Below are 24,946 nucleotides of genomic sequence, written 5' to 3'. Positions count from 1 at the left end.
TGCAGTGCGTCACTGAGATGTATGGGCCCGTCTGCTGAGGATAAGAGCAGCCAGAAAGAGGAGTATCCTCAGCCAGGATCTTTCATCAGCTTCTGAAGTCATCCACAACACACAGTTTGCCTCAGGTTATGTTTCCATGATGTCCATAAGAGGTAATAAATATCTCCCTGTCTATTTTTATAGCCATATTTTTTTATAGCCTTTCTATTCTATGTATATATACAAAGGACACTGAGATGCTGTGCATGTGTGTCTGTCTCAGCGAGCCGTTTTCTGTGCATCGAGTGTTGATTCAGCTGGAGCCTCTTGAATGCCTGACAGCCAACTGACATCCTCCGTCACTGGGCGCCGGTGCGCAATCATGACTCAATAAGCCCAGGAAATCAGGGGAGAGCGAGAGAGTGAAAAAAAAACCCACACACATCAGGGCCGAGCAGAGTAGAGAGCAGTGGAGCAGAGGTTAGCCGGCCTCGGGGGTTTGAGGGCTCCGGCACTGAGCTTCAAGTTACATCCATCTTGTTCCAGGACCTCCCTGGAGAGTACAGTATGTGTGAACATGAGAAAACCCTTTTGGGTGAGTTGACTTTAACCAGGGTTAATCTGCTCTCCATAGGAACTTAGCCCTACTCCCTACAGTACAACAGCCAAACCCAGTATATCTATAAATAAAAACAATGGCTGTCCAGCTTACTGGAAGAAGTACTTGGTATTAGTTGGCTGTCTGGAAAATATCTGAGGCACTCTGATTGTGAGTTCAAAATCCTTTATTGATTCATGGATGACCAAAGTATTTCCATATAGCATATATGTACTGTATATTTGGTCAAAATCAAGCTAAGACTTAAATCTTTTTTTTTCGCATCTGTTTTGAAAACACCACATTCAGTTTGCATTAACTGCAAAAAAGCTAAAAGCCAAGACAACCCGCAGTAATTAAATTACCACTCTGGGTAGTTATTGCATTCTGGCTTTGTATTTTGTATTAAAGAGACAGACAATTAGACCGCAAGAGAGCTAACATTATATCAAGTGTTAGCTAGCTGATGTGGGAGCCACGGTTATGTCTAGAATGTAACCCTCAAGTTGCGAAACTCTCACGAGATGGTTAAGGTTAGGCATTGACCTTGAATGGTTAAGGTTAGGCATTGACCTCGAATAGTTAAGGTTAAGCATTGACCTTGAATAGTTAAGGTTAGGCATTGACCTTGAATAGTTAAGGTTAAGCATTGACCTTGAATGGTTAAGGTTAAGCATTGACCTTGAATGGTTAAGGTTAGGCATTGACCTCGAATAGTTAAGGTTAAGCATTGACCTTGAATAGTTAAGGTTACGCATTGACCTTGAATAGTTAAGGTTAGGCATTGACCTTGAATAGTTAAGGTTACGCATTGACCTTGAATAGTTAAGGTTACGCATTGACCTTGAATAGTTAAGGTTAGGCATTGACCTTGAATAGTTAAGGTTACGCATTGACCTTGAATAGTTAAGGTTACGCATTGACCTTGAATAGTTAAGGTTAGGCATTGACCTTGAATAGTTAAGGTTACGCATTGACCTTGAATAGTTAAGGTTACGCATTGACCTTGAATAGTTAAGGTTAGGCATTGACCTTGAATAGTTAAGGTTACGCATTGACCTTGAATGGTTAAGGTTAGGCATTGACCTTGAATAGTTAAGGTTACGCATTGACCTTGAATAGTTAAGGTTAGGCATTGACCTTGAATGGTTCGGATTAGGATAGGTCATCGGGCAACGAGTCTCGCAAGAGTTTTTGCACGATTTTGCAATTTGGGAGTTACTTTCGAGACAAGACCGGTAGCCATGACTAGCACTAGCTAATGCTGAAATTCAATTTCTTCATTGCTTTTTACCCAACTGTTATGTAATGTCCATTTTGATGAACCAACATTTTTGTAATTCAGTTGTTTTTTTAATAACGCTCCAAACTTGCGTTAAATTTTGGTGAGGAAAAACTGGTATGGCCGTTTTCAAAGGGATCCCTTGATCTCTGAGCTCAAGATATGTGAATGAAAATGGGTTCTATGTGCACACACAAGTCTCCCCTTTACAGGCATGCCCACTTTATGATAATCACATGCTGTTTTGGTGCAAGTCATAGTCAAGTCAGCACACTGACACACTGACAATTGATTTCAAATAATAATAATATACATACATTTGCATAAAGCAGCATATTTGCCCACTCCCATGTTGATAAGAGTATTAAATACTTGACAAATGTCACTTTAAGGTACATTTTGAACAGATAAAAAAATCTGCGATTAATTTGCAATTAATCGTGATTAACTATGGACAATCATGCGATTAATCACGATTAATCGAAAACAAAGATTTTAATCGATTGATAGCCCTACTTATTATATGTTGCACAGTTCAAGACCTGAAAAATGAAAACTTTTGAAATTAAAATTTATTTTTCTCAATTTCATAGTTTCACAGTTGGCCTTCTGCCCTTGTAGGGCAGCAGATGTCGTTGCAGGACACCATCAGGTGATGTTGTTAGTCCAAAGACCTCAACACCCATGTGTTGAAGCATCATCACTGTCCTTCATCAATGCTCTTGCTCACTGAGCGCATGCAGGACTGAATTAGGACTCATTTTCCTGTGTGGGGTAAAAAAACAGTGTTATGTGAGCCATTAACGTTAAAATTTCAGTGAGGGCAGAGAAAGGGTGTCGTGCTCCATAATTCTAGCAAACACCAGTCGTAAAAATCCTGCAGTTGCTTAGAGACCCTCTGCTACCACTATCCAAAAACTTGGGGGACTGACATCTTTATTGCCTCCTGACAGATATGTAATAAAGGCCATAAATTCCCTGCTTATTCAGGTGTTAAAGTTATGTAGCTATTTTTTACCAGTGCACTTGTCCATAAAGTCTTAACTTGCTGAGAGATATATTTAACTGAAACCCTGCCTGGTTTCATGTCTATATTTTGCAGAGTGAAAGGAATTAATTGACAAGAACAATAAAATGCTTGTTGTATTTCAGTCAATAAAACATGTCAATGGTCCAGTTAGTGAAGAATGAAGCCCAGCGAAGGGTCAATAGCAACTGCAAATTAGTAAATGAAGACAGATGGGTGGAGATTTCTTGCAAAAGATACTGAAAAGAGCCAGTTTAGACTATCGCATAAAACTACATTTTCTGCAGGCTGACAACATACTCAACACTATCTGGATTTTCCCAGTTTGGTAGATCTCCATTTGGTACTTAAAGTAGTCTAAATGAATTATTCACAGCTGCACACAAGTCTGTTTTTACCTGTAGTCCGTTGCCAAATACTCAACACATGCTGAGTGCAGTGATCTGGGATAGCCTGAGACACCATCTAGTTTCTGAGCTGGAAGTGGATTTACTCTGTTCTGCCAGTTTGGAGGATTCTTGTTGGTACAGTGTATTGTTATGTTGGGTTTTTGTGCAACCTTGCCAAGAGGCAACATTGGCAGCAAATAAAGTGCAGCTATGATAGCTGCTCTGCGAACTCGTTATCACTCCCAACTCGTCAAATTCCAGTGCTTGGCCAGTTCCCCTCGACGTCTGACACCGATGCACCGAGGTACCATTTAGCGTCTGTATGAGATGCACCGGCTTTCAACTAACTCCAGTGTAAACCCATTTGCATCATTATTAGACGGTCAGAGCAACTGACATACTGTAGTATACCAGCCCGTTCTCATTCCCAAGGTGTAAAATATGACGGACATCGGCGGTCGATACTGCCGCAAAAGGAACCCTTTAGCGCCGGTATGCGACGCACCGGGCTTTCCATTGACTACAATGTAAACCCATCCACAACAACCGTAAACACTCAGGGAAAGTGCTGTGGTGACGTAGTTTAAGGAGTGAAAGAGACACACATGACGGGCCGGAGGGGAGTTGGATGGACCCAACAAACACAGGGCTTTCATCCAGGAGATCGCTGTTTGTGTCCCCTACGTTATGTTTCACTTTCACTTTACAATCAGCCGTTCGTTGCCCATGTTCGCAACGTCAAGTCCCATTTTCCCTGTACAAACGTAGTAGTTTCAAGCCCAAACAATGTTTTTTCCTAAACCTAACAAAGTGTTTTTGCTTAATTCACAACATTAAGCAGGTGTTAACTGTGACCGAAAAGTGGCGCCAAGGGGCTCTACAAAGCGTCAGTATGTGACGAGTTGGGATGAGAACGTGTGCCATGTGTGCGCCGTGTGAAACAGCGTTGCTTTATTTCACCTTAGTTTGGTTACATAACAAACATACTCATCTTAACCCAAATCACGATTCCCAAACCTAACAAAGTACTTGCGTTGAGTAAGTACACCTAAAAACCTAGAAAGTAAAACTACATTGGAGGTTTATTTTGAAAACGACCGAATGCATGTAACAAGTGGAAACTCTATATTTCCTGTGAACGCAGAAGTCTATTTAAAAAAGACACTAAGCATGTAACAAGCTGAAACTGACACGTCATCCCTGACACGTCCTTAACTGACGCTAGTTTGATAGTTTGAAGCGTAGTGCCACTGACCAAGCGTTGGTATTTGACAAGTTGGGAGTGAGAATGTGTTTCCTAGATTTTCTCACAGAAGCCCTCAGTTTTAATGAGCTCAGCTGTTTAAGGCTATAGGCTGTTTTAGCTCATCTGTGAATGCTCCATGTATGACCCTCTGGTTTTCTGAGGCCATGGTTTTCTTCTCCGGGCGATGCCAGCCACGCCCCTCCTCCTTGTGCCCACAGCCCGCTGCATCCTCCCAGTCTTTACTGTGGCAGAGCAGCAGTGGAACATTCTGTGGGGAGGCCGTGCCGCACGAGCCAAATAAGCGGTTTTGACCAATTAGAGAGCGTTTTGAGCGCAGGGTTCGGTTTGGATGGCAGACTGAGGGGCTCACGAAAGTGCGAAAGCGTTGGAGCAGTCGGGCGCACGCGGGCGCTGGCAGGGGGGGGGGGGAGGCCACCAGCACATCCTGACCATGAAATGTCCATGAGAATGTCGCTGAAAAGCCGAGAGTGGCTTCACTCTGTTGGCAAACTGTCTCCTGGGGAGGCAGGGTTTAGCTGGAGGTTCCTGTGGTGAGAGACATATGCTTTCTTGACTTCCTCCTATCCATCCTCTTTGATGGGGGCGGAAAAACAGAAGAGAGATGTTTCTGTATGAAGGCCATGTCAAAGATGATTTGGATTTGCAGTGAATTAAGGATGGTTAAAAAAAGAAGCACTTACTGGGTGCACATGGTAGTGCAGCGGGGACACACTTGCACCAAAGTGTCCGCCTGTGAAAGCCTCGCTCAGCAAGCTATGAAAAAGACGTCTCCAGAATGAGGCAAAGCATGTCTTTTTAATAGAGGAGGCAGAGAGATGAAGAGAGATCCACAGACAGGCGTGAAATATCCGCCATGGGAGAGCCTCAGCTCTGACTCTGTGATGACCTATCTCACCACTGAGAACAAGTAACAATTATGCTACAGAAATGGGCATGATAGGGCAGCCTATGGGAGCCCTGCCTCTCACCCCTTGCTATTCTAAGTTTACAGCCATCGGGGTCAGAGTTCACATGCAAGCCGCCCCGCAGGGCTGTTTTTAGATTCAATACATCTTTGTTTGAAATAAGTCCAAAATAGGTTTTGGTGGTGATATATGCTCATGTTAAACATGTTTTTGCTTTTCCGTTTCCTGTTCATTGTCTTACTGTAAACAGTGAAAAGCCAGTATATGATGGTTTTTTGTACTCCATCTATAAGGAAGAGTACAATATATAGTAGTCCCCCCACTTTCCCCAATAAAGCCCAGTATTGTCAGTTCATTCCCATATCCATGATTGGATCACACTGGTGGGACTGTTTGTCTCTGTGTGTGTGTGTGTGTATGTATCCTGCCCTTTCTTAGCTCTGTGAAATAGACAGTACTGCAAACAATATCTCAGATGACAAGTAAAGGGCAGCGGAGAAATGTTTTTTGATATATATATATACTGCAACAAAAAAATTTCAATAGAAATAAATCTGTTATTCTAAAATCTTTAAGAAGAGAAAAAGCCACGGGAAGACCTCTAAGGATCGGCGTGATATGTTTAGAAATATTGTTCCTTGTTTTAAAAGATACCCGAGATAAGCTCAAAGGTGCAAGTGAATTTCATGCGCCCTGCTGGCAGATTGTTTTCAATGTTTTGTTTTATAAAAAAGTCCCATTTTAAGACTGGGAACATGATAAAAATGACTTGTTGAAATAGTATTTCTATTGCAGTGCCCTTCCCCTTCCTTCTCCTCTGCCAGGAAACGTTCCCATGGTACTTCATCTCCTCATTGGGTCCCCACTCACGCAGGCCGGATTATGGATGGAGACCAGAATACTTATAAGGCCGGGGTTCACTGCTGCACCGCAGACAGAGCTGGGCTACGTATCCCCCCCATCTCTCCACCAATACTCTGTGTCAAAACAACCAAATAAAAGCCACAGTAAACAGCCTTGGAGAGCTCCGAGCCAAAACAGCTTTTATTTGTGTCAAAGCCGAGTGACCTCCATTGACGCTAATGATGACAAACGAGCGAGCTGATGAAATTTCACGATGATCGTATTGAGATGTGAAAACAAGCGAGGAGTTTATGTGCAGCGCGTTTATGAGACTTGAGGGGAAACGGTGATTACAAATGAATATACTCGACTTCTTGTCCGCAGCCTCCCTTGAAAACAATTTTGTGAAAAAGCTGTCATGTGCCCGGATTGTAAATGAGGTGAAAGCGACTGGAGCTCGAACTCATTGTTGGCATCTTTGTGATGCAGTGCTGATATTTTCTCAGATGAGGGAAAGTGGAAGACAGCTGTGGAGGCAATAACAAATCCACACTCTCATAAAGAGGACTCAGAAGATTAATTCCAGTAGTCTCTGTTTAGATCATTATGCATGTTCCAAACCTTTACTGAGGTCCTTGTGCCGTACCCTGGTGGTTGGTGGTCAGCGGGTCCACCCTGCCGCTGGAGGAACACTAACACGCCAGCTCACACCACACCGTCCTCCATTCTCAAGTTTAAAAGTAGCACTGGTTTCCCGAACCCTCTTGGCACCTTATTATAGCGAGTCTCAGTTTATTGAAAGTAAATTCATCCCAGGACCCCCTTTATCCAGGAACGGAAGCCAGATTGTCCTGTGCATAACATGTAATTAGCTTTTTATACTGCGCTGTTGTTGTACTTGTTGCTGTCTGGTTAGAATTAGCGTTATATCAGATGCTAACCACTCACAGAGACGTCACATACTACATCTCCCTTTCCGTTGTCCTCTACAGACATTTTAAAAAAAAGTGCTTTATAAATAAATCTGACTTGATTTGACTTGACTTTTCTTGACCAAAATCCTCTGGGCTGTAAGCTGGTTAAAAGCCATGGGCTCATGTTGGCGTTCAGTGTGTCAAAACAATACTTGTCACAGGTGCCCAGTGCCATCTCGCATTTCATCAAACTTCCACAAGCACATGTTAATATGTGGAAAAGAAAGATTGAGTGAATATGCTGATCAACTGTCTGGACAGCTCATGTCAAGAATGGACACTAAACTACACTCACTTCAGTTAGATTAATATATTGTAAAAATCAGCAAGTTGCCACTTAGGTGAAACAGGAAAAAAAGATGCACACTTGAATGAAAACAGGTTACTATTGACACAGAGGTCATGACCTCAGTATTGTGTCTCCAAAGAACTTGCAATTATTGATTTTCTTTCACTGCAAGTCAGCACACAAACAACTTGGATCACTAGCTTTTTGCAGACATCCATTTTTGGACAAAAGAACTCATGTCTTGCTCGTGGCCTTGCGTCTTTTCCCGTATCACTTCTCTCGTATGCTTTGACATAGTTCGGAGACCAGACAGACTTGTCTTGTGATGTGTGACCCTTTGTCTCTGATCACCTGTCTAATGGTAAATGGACTTGCATTTCTATAGAGCTTTGAGTGTCTTCCGACCACTCAAAGCACTTTACACTACGTGTCGGCATTCACCACTACACAATGACAGAGGCTGCCATACAAGGTCATGAGTTCTAATCTATATACTCATTCACACCCCGATGGTAATTTGGGGTTAAGTGTCTTGCTCAAGGACACTTAGACATGTGACCAAAGGAGCCGGGGATCGATCCACCGTCCTTCCGATTGGTGGATGACCTGCTCTACCTCTGAGCCACAGCCGCCTCTAATGTGCAACACACACCAACTTTAAGATACCGCATTACTGTCTATAAGACAGACGGTGGTGTAATGTGATCAGTTCAACAATCTGACGAATTCAAAAGTTGTATAGTGTGTAGAAGATCGGGATGATAATTCTCTGTGGGTTTGTCATTTCATGTAGTCATTTACTCCATTGTTAATATAAAAAAAAATTATTAGAGTAGCTTTAAATAGAGGAGTAATGTCTACCTAATGTGTGTGTTGTAATCTGAACTTCTCCTTGCTTTGTTCCCATAGCCAGGCCGGCCACACGTGCTTTTAGTGCCTTTTTGTTCATGTCCTTGTATGTGAGCGTGTCCCACTGCCTTGCTCACGGTCGCTGCTCTGCACTGCTCTCATACGGCTGTTACAGCCAATAACGCTGTCCCGACCGACATAGCACCGTTGTGGAAGCGTAGCACCCACCCTCCTGATCCCACTCAGGTAAACATCGTTATCTCTGTCAATACTTTCGCCGTTGAGAGGCAATAGAAATGCTCCCAATCCTGTATTTAGCACCTTTGAATTTGATGTGTTTTAGGCAAATATGAAATAAAGCGATTTTGTATTTCTGATATGTTAATATTATACAAATACGCATTTGGTTTTTAGATGCAATTTCAAATAATAAGATATTACACCTTTAAACTGAAGTGAAAAGTGTGTTTGTACTTCTCCTGCAAGCATGGCATTGACTGTTATACAAGAGAAAACCGTTTTTGACATACAAACAGACATGTTGATGACAACGCACAGAAAATAGAAAAATGGACAATATGTCCACATAAAGCATCATCTTTAAATTCACTTGTAGTTTTTATAAGGGCATTTCAACCTCAGCTGTCTCTTCAGACTGAACCACTGAGGAAGCGTTATGGCCTCGTTTTACGGTTTCACACCCTACAGATAACACCAATATTAATGACAGTGCTATGAAACTACAAACCACCTGTCACATTTGCTAAAAGCCAAAACAACAGCTCTCGCCTTCTTTTGCACTATATCAACAACACGGCCCATAAAACCCGGAAGAAGTTAAAACGCCGCGAGCCTACATCCCAAAAGTCACGGCGTAATAATGAGAGTCTGTCATCCTGCTGTAGCCTGGCCTCCTCAAGTGGAGCAGGTAAATATTTAGTGAGGACTGTGATTGCTGCCGGCCATGGCCTATTCATCTCTGTCACCAGGTAATAATGGAGAGCCGTGAACACTAATGTGAGAGAGGGAAAACATGAGAACATGCTCTGGAGAGGAGCTCTGTTTGCATTGCTTCAATACGATTGACTCCATCTCTCCATTGTGCGCTAATGAGTCTTGATCCTGAGTTAACGCCGCGATCTGGAGCCGTTTTAACGATTATGTTAAACTGTAAAGTATTTTATAGTTTGTTTGTGCTGATTAGTGATCCTTTTCAAAACAGGCTGTCGGTGTGAGAACGCAGCCGCTGCCAGAGAGAAAAACCTGCATAGAACGGGCTCGTGTTCCTGGTTCTGTTTTCCATTAAGAGCATACAAGTAGCTCAGTGAACAGCCATGGCGCTCGTCCAAGAGAATGTTTCTGCAGGCTCCATTAAAGACGGATCACTTCAAATGGTAATGTCAGCTACACCGGGTGACCTTCCTATGGTTTCCCAGGGGTCAGCCGGCTGGGGAAGATCCTCCTCTGCACTTACATTCACGAGGTAAATATACACCTGTGTAAACAAGCAGTGAGTGACAGTCCGAGAAGGGCGTCGCGGGAGCACAATAAGGAGGGAATACGGCCTCCATATGTGGATAAACACAGAGGGGAGGGATGGCTCCTGGAGGGAGAATGGACTTCATGTTTGCCTGTCAGATGGGAGAATAGGGAACACGGGCTGCTTGCAGGGTCAGTGGGAGCGGCTTCAAACCCTCCTTTGTGCTCTCAGGCCTGCGTCGGAGACAATGTGGATAATGAGGGAGGAATTTGGTGCGGGTTGCAGTGCACACACACACACACTCTCACGCACACACACACACACACACACAGGGGAAGCACCTCGCCCCGGACCCGGGGAGGCCAACCAGCCAGCTGTCTCAGCTTCTGTCTCCCCGGGGCAAGACACTTTATACTCAGGATCCACCATCAGCGGACATGATTGATGTCACTCGAATACACTGTGTGGGCTGTTCAAACCCTCCATCCTCTGATAAGAATAAGTGTAACTTCTTTCTTTTGTGTCAAGCCGGGACTGGAATGAATGGCTTTTATTGGTGCACAATGGTGTTAATGAAAGCTGAAACTGTATTTATACCTCTCGATCACAGGTCACACTCACGTTCTCAGACGCTGCGAGAACATAAAGACATTTCTAAGACAGTTAAAACACTCATCTCTTTCTTTTTCGGCCGTTTCGGAAATATTTTACGTTAAGCGATAAAGAAGCACGCCATTAATCATCTCCACGAGTCCAACCGTGTGTTACTGTGTCAACGTGGTCACCTTCCAGCTCATATTCTGTATTTATTGCCGTCATTTAAAAGAATGTCAGGTTTACAAGTGTGTCCTGGCTTTGCTCGTAAAAGTGCCCGATGCCTGCAGTTAGTGGTGTAAGGTAGTTACAACGGGCTCCAGTGCACGCTAGTCACTACTGTACTTATGAAGCACACACACAATGGGCTGGTAACTGTTTATAAAAAAAACCCCAAGGAATCTAATTTAGGGTGCTTTGCTACCTTCCCCTCCTGTTTATTTGTCTCGTCTCTCTGCCACTTTATGTTTGACTGCTTGCTCGGCTCGCAGATGTGCTCAGCTTGTAAGTCTTGATAGATTTTGCACCTGATCTAGCTATCATATATCATGTCATTACATCAAATGGAGACTTGATATTGGACAACATCAACATACATATTACCCAGCAATCATCTTTGCATATCTGTATCAGTGGGCAACCTCCGGGTCTGAAAAGGGAAGCCAATGCCGAAGTGCATTAAACCTGCATTCTTTCCAATAGCCAGCAGGGGGCAACTCCTCCGGTTGCAAAAAGAAGTCTGATTGTATAGAAGTCTATGAGAAAACAACCCTACTTCTCACCTGATTTATTGGCTCTGTAAACATTGTAAACATGAGTTTATGGTCTCAATCGCTAGTTTCAAGTCTTCTTCAATACAGCATGATGTTCATTTATTAAATTATGGTCCCATTTAGAGTCAAACAGACCATAAAGCAGGAGATGCTTTAGGGCGGGGCTACCTTGTGAGTGACAGGTCGCTACCACGGCGTTGTCCGGTCTGGGAGTTGTCTGCGTTTTCCTCTTACAACTTTAACCCTTTCACAGTGTGTTTTCAGTTGCAACTTTTTGGTCGCCTAAAAAATATCTCATTCAGTGTTCGGTTGCACTTAGCTCCACCCACTCGTATCACTTCTGGTTGCAAAAAAACAAGATGGCAAAGGCCAAAATGCCGAACTCAAGGCTTCAAAACGGCAGTCCATAAACAAATGAGAGACGTCATGGTGACTACATCCATTTATATACAGTCTATGATCTGTATAACAAAAGTACCAAAGAAAAATAAGAAATTCTTCATATAATTGAATCATTTTTACAATTATTTATAGTTTTTATAGTTTATGTAGAATAAGCATATCATTTAGATTTTTAATGAATATTTTTAACGCAAGTTCTTCTTTGAACACAGCAGGCGTATTTTAAAAAGGGCCACCTGATTTACTCCCAAGAGCCCATTCTCCATCACATTGTTGGAGGACCCCCACCCCACCACCCCCACTTTATGGGCCCTAGGCTCTATATTTACGCCCCTGCCTGCAGCAGCTTCTCAATGCAGTTAATCATAATAGAGCAATATGGATTGTGATATTTTAACATGAGAACGTACTGTAAAAACAAATAATTTCCTCATTTTATTTTGGAAGACACTTGAATAAAAGCACAATATGTATTTAATCCAGATTTGTTAAGGATTCCATATACATCCTTATAGGAATATTCTAGGAGAAAACTAGACTTGTTGTGGAACAGTTGTGGGAGTATCATGGTGATTCAGAAGTGATTCAAGGTTTAGATCATTTTCACTTTGTGTATAGGCCACAGAAGGTGGATACAAACAGCTCCTTTTGCAGCTGCTCCCGAGTAAATGAAGAGAATAAAACAAACAGCAACAGCTTTTCATCACAGGCTGTAAATGTTTGTGTCTGAGAAATGACACACATGCAGTGGGGCCCATGGGGACCTGAAGGGACCTTTGGGAGTGGCACAAGGGTGATATAGTTTAATTATTTCATCCTGTGAGTTTGGATCAGGTGATTTACTGTAACACATGAAAGGAATGAAAGGAAACAGTCTTCTCTACTGTGGTTTATTGAGATCAGATGTTATCTAACGCAGTTATTCTCACTGGTGGGCCTCAGAGCGCTACCCAGTGGGCCGCAGAGGTACTGCCAAATGGTTAGATTAACCTCTTCAAAATCCGACGGCTACTATTCTGTTTTTCAGAGGTTGTAGCGGCTGGGTTTTAAAGCTAGAGGAAGGATATTGGAACGATATGAAACTAAAAATCCTAAGGAATCCATTGGTCCCAACCATGTCATGCTAGCTTTTTCGGGAAGGAGGCTAAATATCACTTCAACGTCAAGCTAAATTTTGGCGAGGAAAAACTGGCATGGCCATTTTCAAAGGTATCCCTTGACCTCTGACCTCCAGATATGTGAATGAAAATGGGTTGCCACGAGTCTCCCCTTTACAGACATATATATCTCGGATGCAGTGACACAAAATGGAGCATTTAAAAAAAAAAAAGTGATGTTGGAGACAACCCTGCATCAGTAAAAGCGCCAAAGCATGTGAGGAAATATGACCCTGAATAGTTTGGATTCATAATGGCAGGCAGTGATGGGTGAGGGTAAGCTGAATATTTATGTGGGTTATTACACCTGACAGTGGCACAACACATATTTATAGTCCAGTTTGTCATTTATTTGGGAAAGTGGTCCTCGGAATTATTTTAACAATCAGAAGGGGGCGACTCCTAGCATTTATGGTCAGCAGTCACATACTGTAGATATCGCTTACATCATCAGACTCGAATATGTTTGGTACTTTCAAGTGTCTATTTTTAAAAAGATAATTGCCACCTGTTGGTACAGTTGATTATATGAGCTGTAATTCTAGTTAAACAGAGAGCTCTGGGACTTAAAGCCCTTTCCAGGTATATCATATGTTATATGTTTTTTTATTATAAAGCAAGCTTGAGTCCTATATTAATACTGTGAAAGTATCTAAACACTCAATCCGCAGGGAAATTCACACAGCCCGTATTCAGAAACTCTGCATTTTTAACAAGCCGTTAGGATTTCTGCCCATTCGTGATGTCACGAATATACAATATTTAGATCCTTGACACAATTATAAACGTAAAAACATTCTAAATGTGTCCCAGTTTATTCCTGTTGCAGTGTATGTGAATGTCATCAACTGACAGGAAGTATGCACATGGACCCAAGCTGTTGCCTAGCAACGCAATTCTGTTGCAATTCCGTCAAAATGTGCTAAACTGAGCGTTTCAGACAGGAGGGTAAAAACAGGCATATTCAGATCGACAGTATGAGGAAAATAAAGTTTTTTTTTAACATTAAAGCATGTAAACATGTTCTAGTAGAAACACAAAATACAAGTATGAACCTGAAAATGAGCATGATATGGGACCTTTAACACACTTTTATATGTCTTTAAGAGAATTACTTCTACAGGACCTGCAGGGACCTTTGGGGAGTGGCACAGGGGTGAAATAGTTTAATTTATTTCATCCTGTGAGTTTGGATCAGGTGATTTTACTGTAACAAATGAAAAGAATGAAAGGAAACAGTCTTCTCTACTGTGGTTTATTGATATCAGATGGTATCTAATGGGTTATCCGTGGCCTCGTGTGTCTGTTTTGGGACTGAAAGCCACGCTGGAGTCTCTCTGTCAGGACTCGGCTGGGAGGAGACTTTTCTGGACACTGCATGTGCGCAACAAGTCCTATAGGGCGCATGAAGTGGATGATAAGAGTGAATGGCAACACGGCATGCAGGAGCTGCTCCAACAGGAGGAGACGGGCTGTTTTTAGTGGATGATTAGGGAGGATTTTCTACCTCAAGCCACGTGTTTTTACAGCCGATATGCTGCCGCAGCTTGGAGAGGATGTGTCGCAGGAAAGTTTATCCGGACTTTGAAAGAAGCGCGCCGTTTGGAAGTTTTCCACAGTTTATTTTGTGACAGAATGGCACAGACGCAGCGTTTTAATCGCCAAAGAAGCGCAGAAAGTTTCCAGCTGTTTGTGAGGACGCAGCAGGTGAGCAGCTGGACATGAGGTCCACCGGACTGCAGCTCGATGTGAAATGGTCCCGACTTGTCACAGAAGAGGCTGGGAGGATATAACTTAAACAAAAAAGAATATCTCCACCATGAGAGCGCTGACTCTGCTGTGCGTAATAGTCTGCGCGCTGTGGGAGTCGAACCTGTGCAACAGGAACTGTCCGGACCTGATCGTTGACAGCTGTCACTGCTCGGCGGAGAGGTCCAAGGAGCTGAGCAGGCAGCACGTCCACAGAGTCAAAGTGGTGTGTGATGATGTGGACCTGATGGACACCCTGCAGACCAGCTTCCTACCCAACAGAACCGTGTCCCTGTGAGTAGGCTGGGTTCATTGTACTAGTGCCAACACCTTCTATCACTAATTAGAGGGACATTAAAGGTCCCATATTATAAAAAAGTGAGATGTTTTTTATTCTAAAGCAGCCTTAAGTCCTATATAAATAATGTAAAAGTATCGAAACACTCAATCCACAGGGAAATACACACAGCCCCGTATTCAGAAACTCTGCATTTGAAACAAGCTGTCAGGATTTCTGTCCATTTGTGATGTCACGAATATACAATATTTAGACCACTTACAAAATTTTAAACGTAAACATACTAAATGTGTCCCAGTTTATTTCTAGTTGCAGTGTGTATGTGAATGTCATCAGCTGACAGGAAGTACACATGGACCCAAGCTGTTGCTTAGCAACGCAATTCTGTTGCAATTCTGTCAAAATGCGCTAAAACGGAGCGTTTCAGACAGAGGGTAAATACAGGCATATTCAGACAGACCGTATGAGGAAAATAGAGGGTTTTTTAACATTACAGCATGTAAACATGTTCTAGTAGAAACACAAAATACAAGTATGAACCTGAAAATGAGCATAATATGGGACCTTTAAGTGTCCCAGGTAGCCCACCCACTAACTGGACATTTTTTTTTGATTTTCATGTTGTGTTGGATCAGATAACTATTTGAACTTTGTATTATATAATAGAAGTTAATTTATTTCCTTAAATCCATCTCTAGTGGATAGGATTTTCCTGGAGGGCCTTGGAGCTCTTTAAAGGGCCTCTGGAGGTCCTTTAATCCCAGTTAGGGGACCTGGATGCATGGACCAGAGCATTAAGTGGTATAAATTGATTCCACAAGGTTAAAGAGCTTTGACACAATTCTTCATTAAGTCTTTTTTTATCCAGGATAAGTATATGAGCTTTAGAAGGGTGCCACACAAATCAAATAAATCAATAAACTGCAGCTTATGTTCTGCAGAAATATTATATTGATACCCATATATTAAAATATCACAATACAGTAGCTAAATTCACCTGAAATGCACTCTCTAGCAACAATATTATAGAAATACTGTGATAATATCAAATAAAAGAAAAAAACATTAAATAGATGAACTATGCTCTTTTGTCATATAATATTACAAACATTACAAGAGCTGCAACTAACAATTATTTTCATTGTTGATAAATCGGTTGAATATTTTCTCAATTAATCGCTTAGTTGTTTAGTCTATAAAATGTCAGAAAATGGTGAAAATGTCGACGATCAGTGTTTCCCAAAGCCCAAGATGACGTCCTCAAATGTGTTGTTTTATCCACAACTCAAAGATATTCAGTTTACTGTCATAGAGGAGTAAAGAAAACAGAAAATATTCACATTTAAGAAGCTGGAATCAGATAATTTTTAACTTTTTTTTTCTTTAAAAAATGACTCAAACCGATTAATCGATAATCAAAATAGTTGATTAATTTAATTGTTCGACCATCGATTAATTGTTGCAGCTCTAAAGGTAACCTTTTTAAATGTTTGTGTTTTACACTTTTTCAAAATCAAAGTGCATCACACCAATCAAACTTCATTATACTATGGTTGCTGCTTTGATATAATTTAATTATATCCCCGTCTATAAGACCTGAAACAATTAGTCGTTTAATTGATTAGTCAATCGGCAGAAACATAATTGCCAACAACTCTGGTAATTGATTAAAAAGTTATTTAATTAAGCAGAAATTCCAAGCACGATGGACTATTTACTGGTTCCAGCCTCAGATGTCACCTCGGTCTCTCAGAATAGACTAAACAAGTAATCGAAAAAATAATCAACAGATTAATCGATAATGAAGATTATTATTATTATTATAACCTTTAGTTCATCTAATTTAGATTAAAATCTGTTGTGCAGGAAAAACAGCAGAATAAATGATTACAGCAACAAGACACGCAAGCACACTCAAACAAACAATAACAGACTCTAAAAAGGTCCAAAATTAAAAGTTTAAACTCATCCAATAAGGTGAGGAGTCCTTTGTAATTAATTTCATTGATATGGTGCAAACAAGTGAAAAACGGTATTCCCAAGTTCAGTATTTACTGGTGGGGTATCAAGAGTTAACCAGTTTTAAATTGAAGAGATGTAATAAACTGAGGCAGCTTTAGTAGGAGACATTTATAAACTAAAATGATAGTGTGTAGTTCTCTTCTTGTTGCTGGTGAGGACCACACTACTTCTTCATATAGTACGCAGTTATGGACACAATATTTATCTCGCAGCCGTGCTGTCTGCACTGAAAGTCCTCATAAAGTCTCGGTCTTATTCCTGATTTACTGATTGAAATAATGGCATGGAAAAGTCACCGTGCTTTTGGTCCCTTAGTGGTCCCCACCCTGTTTTGAGAGTCACCGTCCCTGCGTAAGCCACATTCAGGCCTCACCTGTCCTGTGTTGTTACACTTGTCACCTCCGCATAAATCTCTTGCCTTTCACCGCGCTCTTTGGGGATATTATTTGCATTGTATTCAAAGTTATTCAAACATAGATCTTGCGCCTCGACGGGGACTTTGAGAAACCTCCCTTAGTATTCATCTGCGCCTCTCTTGTAGATGAAATAGCACTTCAAACACTCGAGGGGTTGATAACTTTCCCCACACGTTCTCCCCTCTCTCTCTCTCTCTCTCTCTCTGCAGGTGCACAGATTGACTGCTGGATTAATAGACCGTTTTATTCTTGGAAACTTGAGGTGTGCCTCTCGGAGTGTAAAAGCAAATACTAAATGTAAAGGCCCTTGACAAGTTACAGCCGACCACTCATTCTGAACTGAGAGCGCAACTGATTAATGGTAGCACTTTGCTTACTGCAATTTATTTGGAGTGGTGTTTGCTTCCGTGTATGCAGGGTGCTTTTGTTCCTTTAAGTGGAGAATGGTTAAAGGCTTTGTTTTGTTTGCAGCATTCATCAAAGTGGGACTGTTTTTTTTTGTAGCTCGCAGGTACTAACAAAGTTAGATTTCTAAATTTGTCCTGCAAAGATTTTCCTTAAAAATGTACTGTAAGTATCCCACTAACTGCAGCTGGAAGCATCTCTCTCCCAGAGTGACACCTTTTTCCTTAGTTCACTTGAGAAACGCCGTGTTATGATTAGACCAGTACAAATAAGCCCATTCCTCACTGCGTCCTATTCCTTGATGAACCAGCCGAGCCCTCGCCGGCCAGGAAGCAGTTTTCCTGCGTTAGGAAACGTGACCTTTGTCAGGCTGAAGTGGCCTCCCTGCTCGCTCTTTTGTTTAGATGTGCTGTGCAAATAAACAGATATGTCAGGGGAAGTATGCACATACCGATCTCCCCCCGTAGACTGACCAACAAATCTCCCAAATGTCTCCCCGCGTGCTCCCTTCATTCTCCCCCTGAACTCACCACCACCTACGTAGACGATGAGCTCCTTGTGGGACCATTTCCTCAATGACAGCTCAAGCACACCGCCGTGTCACGTTCAAGTACACTAACCCAGATCCAAATGCCACCTCTAATTAAAGGCACAGATCGGGCTTTGTTGCTTTTCTTTTTTGCCTTTTTATTATTGCATCTATAAAATGTTTATGAGGAGCGAATCCTGCAATAATGCAGCGCGTTGCAAATGCCAAGAAAAACAACTTAACAAGCAAATGAAAGAACATTAGCATAAATAAGAACGCTGAAAATGAACTGTGTGTAAGAGTGTGTCAGTAGCTCCAACTGTTTTCGTTATCGTCCGTGGGGGGGGAGTCGAGGAGTTTGAAACTCGCCCTGACAGCTCTGTTGACCTTGAGACCTATCTGGTGTAATGGTCTCAACGCTGCCTCTCTGCAGAGAGCAGCAGCTTGAGATTGTAGCCGACACCTGTCTCAGGCAGTGCTGTACCAGGAGGACGCACCGCTTGTCCAGGGCAGAGGAGAGGAGGGGGACAGATTGTGGAAGAGACAAGGGGATGGAGTGAAGGTGGGAAATGGACACGGAGAGGCAGTGATAGAGCCATTAGAGGAGTAGAGGGAGTGACAGAGAGGATGCTGGGAAAGCGGGGAGTGGAAGTGTTTGGTTAAAACGTAACTTGATGGCTGAGACGGAGGCTGATTGAGATGATGTGACTGCCACTAACAGGTTGTTTGGTCCGGGAGGCGCTTGTCGCACGGCAACAGCTGATTGTATCTGAGCCTCTGAGTCTCTTCACGGCTGGAAACTGCATTCCCACTGTGCACTTACATAACTGAAAACTTATAAACTTCTTATAAACTTCTTATAAAGTACTACAACTGCTGCTGTTTTCCCTTTTTGCTGAGCTGCTTTGTTTCAACCAGACCTGGTTGCATCATTAGCATATTATTCTGACTACTTATTATTATTACCTGCTGAGTGTAGCTAGCCCAACGTGTGGGGTTTGAAGTGACTTTCATCTTCTTCTTTTTTTACACAAATGTTGCAGATCTAGGAGTGTTATCCTGTGTAGTGTTGCAATCAAAATCATTGAGTGCAACAAACATCACTGTACATTTTGACACCTGAATTTGAAATTGATTTAGTCCTTTGACAAAAATCTATATTAGTTGTAGACACATTTTAGTCACAGTTATTTTACCTCGCAGAACACGGGAGCTATGCCTCGATTGGTTAGTTTGTTTGTGTTATTGTGTATTCTGAAGATACCACATTTTCAGTTCTCCGTCAGAAAGGGCTGTCTGACGGAAAGGTAAAGCGGCAAAAATATTCTAAATATAGCATACACTTAAAGGGATATGGATTGTTTTAGGTGAGCCTTTCTTTTAGGTGGCTAAAATAAGTTTTATTGCCGGTCCTGTCCACAGCAGTACATTGCTTTGCTCCCATGTGGTAACTCCTGTCTACTTCTCCAAACTGGGGGCGTTCCAACCGTCATCTACTGTAGATAATACACTGACTATGGATGAGTAGCTCATACAACCACACTTAAAAACACCCAGACTATCCATTTAAAGCGACTATAATCAATATTTTTATTCATAAATCAACTTCTGAGGAAGAGATACTTTCCGGTGGCGGAAGATCTGTTTTTATAATCGGGAGCTACATTCATGCAAGTTGTTGATGAAAACTTTGCATCAAAACATTAATTAGTTCATTTGTTCATTCATCTGTTGTTTATATTATTGTTAAAGCGTTTGTTGTCGAAAATTGCAGTACAGTCATAGTTTTCATCTTCAAAGGTCACTTTGACAAGACAAATATTTTTGGTCACAGTTTTCGCTGACAAAATGAACACTGGTAAACAGCCTATAAAGCTTGTTGTCAGAATTCATAAAAAAGAGGTATTTTTTTACTTGTTAATTTCATTTTTAATCTTTTTTGAATTCACCGAATTCAACTGTTGCAGGAGAGATGCAGTGTTTCTGATCCTCTTCTGGATTTTGTGCATCATGTTCTCTGACGGAACCGCGCCAAGCTCCTCCAAAGCGTGGTTGTCTTCTTTTTCGAAGGAGAGAAAAACGAGGGCATTTGGTCTGGGCCCGACCCAAATCTGGAGGTGTTTGGCATAAAGTAGCCTTCTCTGTGGGCCCTCGTCATCATCGTCATCCTCCTAGAGGCAGACAGGAGGGGCTGTTTGTGGTGTCTAGAGGGGAAGTGATCAGGACGGGGCCTCGGCTGGCTCCAAACCACTACAAGAGCATGTCAGTCATCGTGCCAGGGTAGAGAGAGACCCAGGAGACGGCACAGGAAGCATGGCTGTAAAGTAGCTGCTGGTTTCACATCATGTGCTGCTGCACTGTAGGTGGACAGCCTGTGATATCATCTATAGCGCGATCAAAGCAGGCAGAGGCTCGTATTGATCTGTGTGCATCTTCATGAACAAACGTGGCACGTTAACTTTCTTGTTTCTTTTCCTAAAATGGCTTTCTGCATTCTCTCATCTTATTTTTTTGTATCGCTATAAATATAATTCTGTGTATTCTCCCCCCCCCCCTCTCCTCTCCATCCTCCTCTCTTATTCACTCTCTCTTTTATTTTCCCTCTCTGTTATTCCTCGGGGGCTTTTTTTCTCGTCTGCCGAGGTGCTGTTTGTGCTCTACCCTCTTCAGAGTTCTGAGTACTTCTGCATGAATATTTCATTGACATGCACACACAGCCCGTCCATATTCTCCTGTGCATTACCTCGCTGACAAACCCTGTGAGCTCGCACACATTGAGGGCGCTAAATGCCCTGAATGATATGTCACACATATACATAGAGGACTGGCTGTTAATCTGAAGAGACGTGACCCCGATAGAATACGGTGTATCTAACATCTCACGCTGAGAGGAGTCATGCCAATCTCCCTTTCTCTCTCTGTCCCTCTGTTGGCTTCTCTCGCGCGCTTATCTCCAGCGATATGGAAGATTTAAAGAAAGCAAAAGGTTCATCTTTAGATGAGTGCACTCTCCAATATCAGTCGTCCCCAGAGGGTGTAATACTTTTAGATCCCCGGTACTTTCCACTCTGCGATAGCTAAAGCCAAGAACATTTGCCCTTGCGTTATCCGTGTGCTCAGGAACCGCGAGGTCAGGGCCGATCCATAATGCTGCTGCATGTTAGAATCCGCCAGTCTCCTTAATAAGCAGCTATTGATTCATCTCTTTACCAGCAACGGGTTAGTATTTTGTCAAGGTTTCCTTCGGTCTTCTGTAGATGTGTATTGACACATCACTCAGAGATCGTGTTGGTCTGCTGGCTTTCAGATTGGCTGTCTGAACAGCTCTGTAACTACCGTTCATGTGGCGCGCTTTAAAGAACAGCTGATCAGTTTTGCTTTAGGCAATAATGATTCACTGATGGAGAGTTCATGACCGCCGGGGGGAGAGAGGAGTCCGTAAATTGTGCTACAGCCTTGGAAAAACCAAGAATGTGTCGAAACCCAGACTTAGCATCTAAAAATATTAGGTAAAGATAAATACAGTGTCTGCCAAGGATACTGCTCCGCTCTGCTGTCTCTGCCTCCTCCCTACACCGCTGAGTAAATACTAAGGTTACTTAAAGGGTCGTAAATTTGAGAGCAGAGGAGGGGGAACCTACAGTTTTCAGACTTATTGTAAAACAAAGTGATTAAAACCCTGATGTGTGTGTTGCTTCTGTAGCAGGGTGTGATCGTAGTGGGAAGCATATTAGCTCTCTAGCTTGTCCCACAGGAGCCTTGGCAGGCCTGTATCGGCGCTGTGTGTGTCTGTACTGTGTGTGTGTATGCGTGCTGTGTTGAATCAGGGATGGGTATGGGTGTACTGTATATGTAGAAGTCATGTGTCAGCTTGCATATTTGACACTCAAAATACCACCTCACTGCATCTACATGTTGCTCAGCTCAGTCAATGCAAGTCATTGATTTTGTGTGGTTATATCACATGTTGAACACTTTCAGTTCACTCATGACTCCAGCCGAGTAGTTACAAGTACAGCTGTAGGGCGGGGATCACCAAATGGCGGACCATGTTCTGGATCCGAACCGAGTGACAGTTTTATCCCGACCCATAACCAATTTCTGATAAATTAATGAGAATAAATAATAATCTTTGCGGAGCATTTTTTTTATTTTTTTATTTTTTCAACGGTTGCGGCAATAGATTGCATTTACAGCTGATCCAGTTAGTACGACAATAGCTTCACTCAGTTGAACCAATCAAATCGATTGTTTAAAGTAACACTACACACCTTGATTGACGTTGATCACAGCTGAGAGTCTCTGCTATGAACATTATTAAAACCATCCAGGCTCACCAATGAGCACCTACACATGTGCATGAGAATGACATTATCTCCATTAGAGCCAAGGCTCAAACTACTGGCAGGGCAGTCACAGGCCCATTTCTCTCACTAGGAAAGGAAGTAGAAAAAAATGTACAAAAATAAATAAATAATAAAGAAGAAAGGGGCTGCTCAATGCTCTGTTTACACTTTTTCTAAAAATATGCTTTTTTATTTAATTCAGAAGATCCTGTCTTGTTTTCTTTTACTTGAAATGTAGGCTTTAAGTTCACTGTGTTAAGACTCACTAGCTAGCTATTTGTTCACTGTGTCTGTATGTTAAAAGTATCTTATTTTGAAAATATATTATTACAATTATACAATACTACATATTGTGGAAATGATATGGGAATGCACGTTGTTGATTTTATTTGATAGACATAGGGGTAGGCTATAGGACGCAATATAGACATTATGAGGTTTTGATTTTTTTATGCTGCTGCCTGTCTTGGCCAGATCACCCTTGAAAAAGAGTGTCTTAATCTCAATGTGATTCACCTGGTTAAATAAAGGTTAAATAGATAATTAAAGGACTAGCTTATTGGAAGCCTCCATCTCATGCTGTTGTTAGTGCTCAAGACGAAAAAAAAGTCTGAGGTTAGTGTTCAATAGTATTTTATTGAATCTGAATCCACTTTTGAATCCCTTATCAAATCCATTTAGGTTTAACTTTCAACATTTGTAACTAACAATATTTTTTATCAACTAAACTCATAAATTCAGTTGACATCTGAAATCAAATTTTTTTAGCCATTAAAATACTTTTTTTTGCAAAATAAGATATGAAATGTTGATTTAATGAATATGACACATTGAGATAACAACTGTAGCCCATTTACTTTGATACTGGAGGCCCTGATGCGCAACTATTAAGTTGGTAAACATAAAATATCACAGTAATATGGTAAGACTCTGAAAGTACTAAAAGTGTCGTGATGCCACCCCAACCCTATTCAGGACTACAGTTCCCATATGCCCACTTGCTTCCTGTCTAAAAGAAGGAAGTTGCTCCTTCTCCTGGTTTCTCCTTTTGTGCCATGAGGAAGTTCAGCAGTGGCACACCTTGTAAAACTGCACTGTAAAAGTTGGTAGAGCATCTAATATTTTGAGCAATGATGTCTTTTATCAATGTGCTGCCAGCTAACAAACCACTTATTCTCATGTTTAGCATCAAAATGTTATAATCATAGAAACAAGGGGGCAGTATCCTGAACGTAGCCACAGTGATTCAAGTGAATTCATCTCACGCCTTTAACACATTTGTACGTATAAAACTTGTGAATTTTTCTTCCCATTGTGGTCTGTATTGTGAAGGGTGGCGTCCCAGCCAGATGTGAAGCTCTGTTAATACGTCCACCTGTAGGTAACCCCTGAAGCAACGTCTGTTTCCTGTCCAGGGTCAATGTTGGTAGATATGAAATATGTTATTTTGGTTAGCTGTGTCTAGTAACCCGATCTTCTAAAATAACAGAGAGTTTGGCTGTTTGAAGAGAAGTGGCTAGAAACCTTGAGGCCAACGGGTCCAAATGTTTGTGAATGACTCCACTTGGTCCTTGTGATTGGTTTGGTGTGTCGGATGGTGTACGTGGAAGCTATTTTTGATTCGCTTCTCCTGTAATAATATAGTTGAATGTCTCTGGCGCATGGCAGCCTGACTAGTTTCTAGAGTGGTGACTTTTTAGTTGGACCTCACAGAAGAAACATCCCAGCTGTGGCGTGGACGGGGAATGAAAGCCAGAGCTCCTGTTTCAGGGAAGAGTTGATATGGATCTCTCTAGCTGTGTTTAATCACTTCTGCTGGAGCCTCAAAGCAAAGTGTGACTTTGGAATTATGAGATTTAGGGCTGCAGCTATAGATTATTTTCATTATCAATTCATCTGTTGATTGCTTTGTCTCTAAAATGTCAGAAAATAATGAAAATGGCCCATTAAAATTCCCCAGAGCTTGAGGGGAAGTCTTCAAATTGCTTGTTTTGTCCAAGCCAACAGCCCACATTGTTAAGTTGTTAGTTTGCTATCACATAAGAGCAAGAAATGTAGCAAATCTTCACATTTGAGAAGATGGAAGCAGCAATGTTTGGCATTTTTACTTGAAAAAGGACTTTAATGATAATCAATGATCAAAATAGGTGATTAACTGAGTGAGTTATTATCATATACTGTATACACGAAGTGGACGTAGTCACCGTGATGTCACCCAGTGGTTTGTAGACTGACGTTTTGAAGCATCGAGTTCAGCAAAGATGGGTGGAGCTAAGTACAACCAAATGCTGAATAAGACATGTCTAGGCTAAAAAGGTTAATATTAACTTTCATGAACTGAAAACACACTGTGAAAAGGTTAAAGTTGTAAGA

The 24,946-nt window shown here is 41.8% G+C and overlaps 2 protein-coding genes across 4 annotated transcripts in view; both read left to right on the top strand.

Moving 5' to 3' along the window:
- Window positions 1-24,946, top strand: part of LOC141774305 (gamma-aminobutyric acid receptor subunit pi) — a 297,207-nt gene that overhangs the window by 85,751 nt on the left and 186,510 nt on the right. The window lies entirely within an intron of this gene.
- Window positions 14,190-24,946, top strand: part of adgra1b (adhesion G protein-coupled receptor A1b) — a 189,522-nt gene continuing 178,765 nt past the window's right edge. Inside the window, exon 1 of one of the 2 annotated variants that reach the window (XM_074646867.1) lies at window positions 14,190-14,851. In XM_074646867.1, the coding sequence (XP_074502968.1) occupies window positions 14,628-14,851 (224 nt within the window). In that variant the 5' untranslated portion in view covers window positions 14,190-14,627. The remainder of the gene's footprint in view (window positions 14,852-24,946) is intronic. The other variant, XM_074646866.1, reaches the window with a different exon arrangement.

This window comes from Sebastes fasciatus, chromosome 9, assembly GCF_043250625.1.
Source record: "Sebastes fasciatus isolate fSebFas1 chromosome 9, fSebFas1.pri, whole genome shotgun sequence".
NCBI classification, from domain to species: domain Eukaryota; kingdom Metazoa; phylum Chordata; class Actinopteri; order Perciformes; family Sebastidae; genus Sebastes; species Sebastes fasciatus.
Note: the sequence above shows the minus strand (reverse complement) of the source record. Positions and strands in the feature narration are given on the sequence as shown.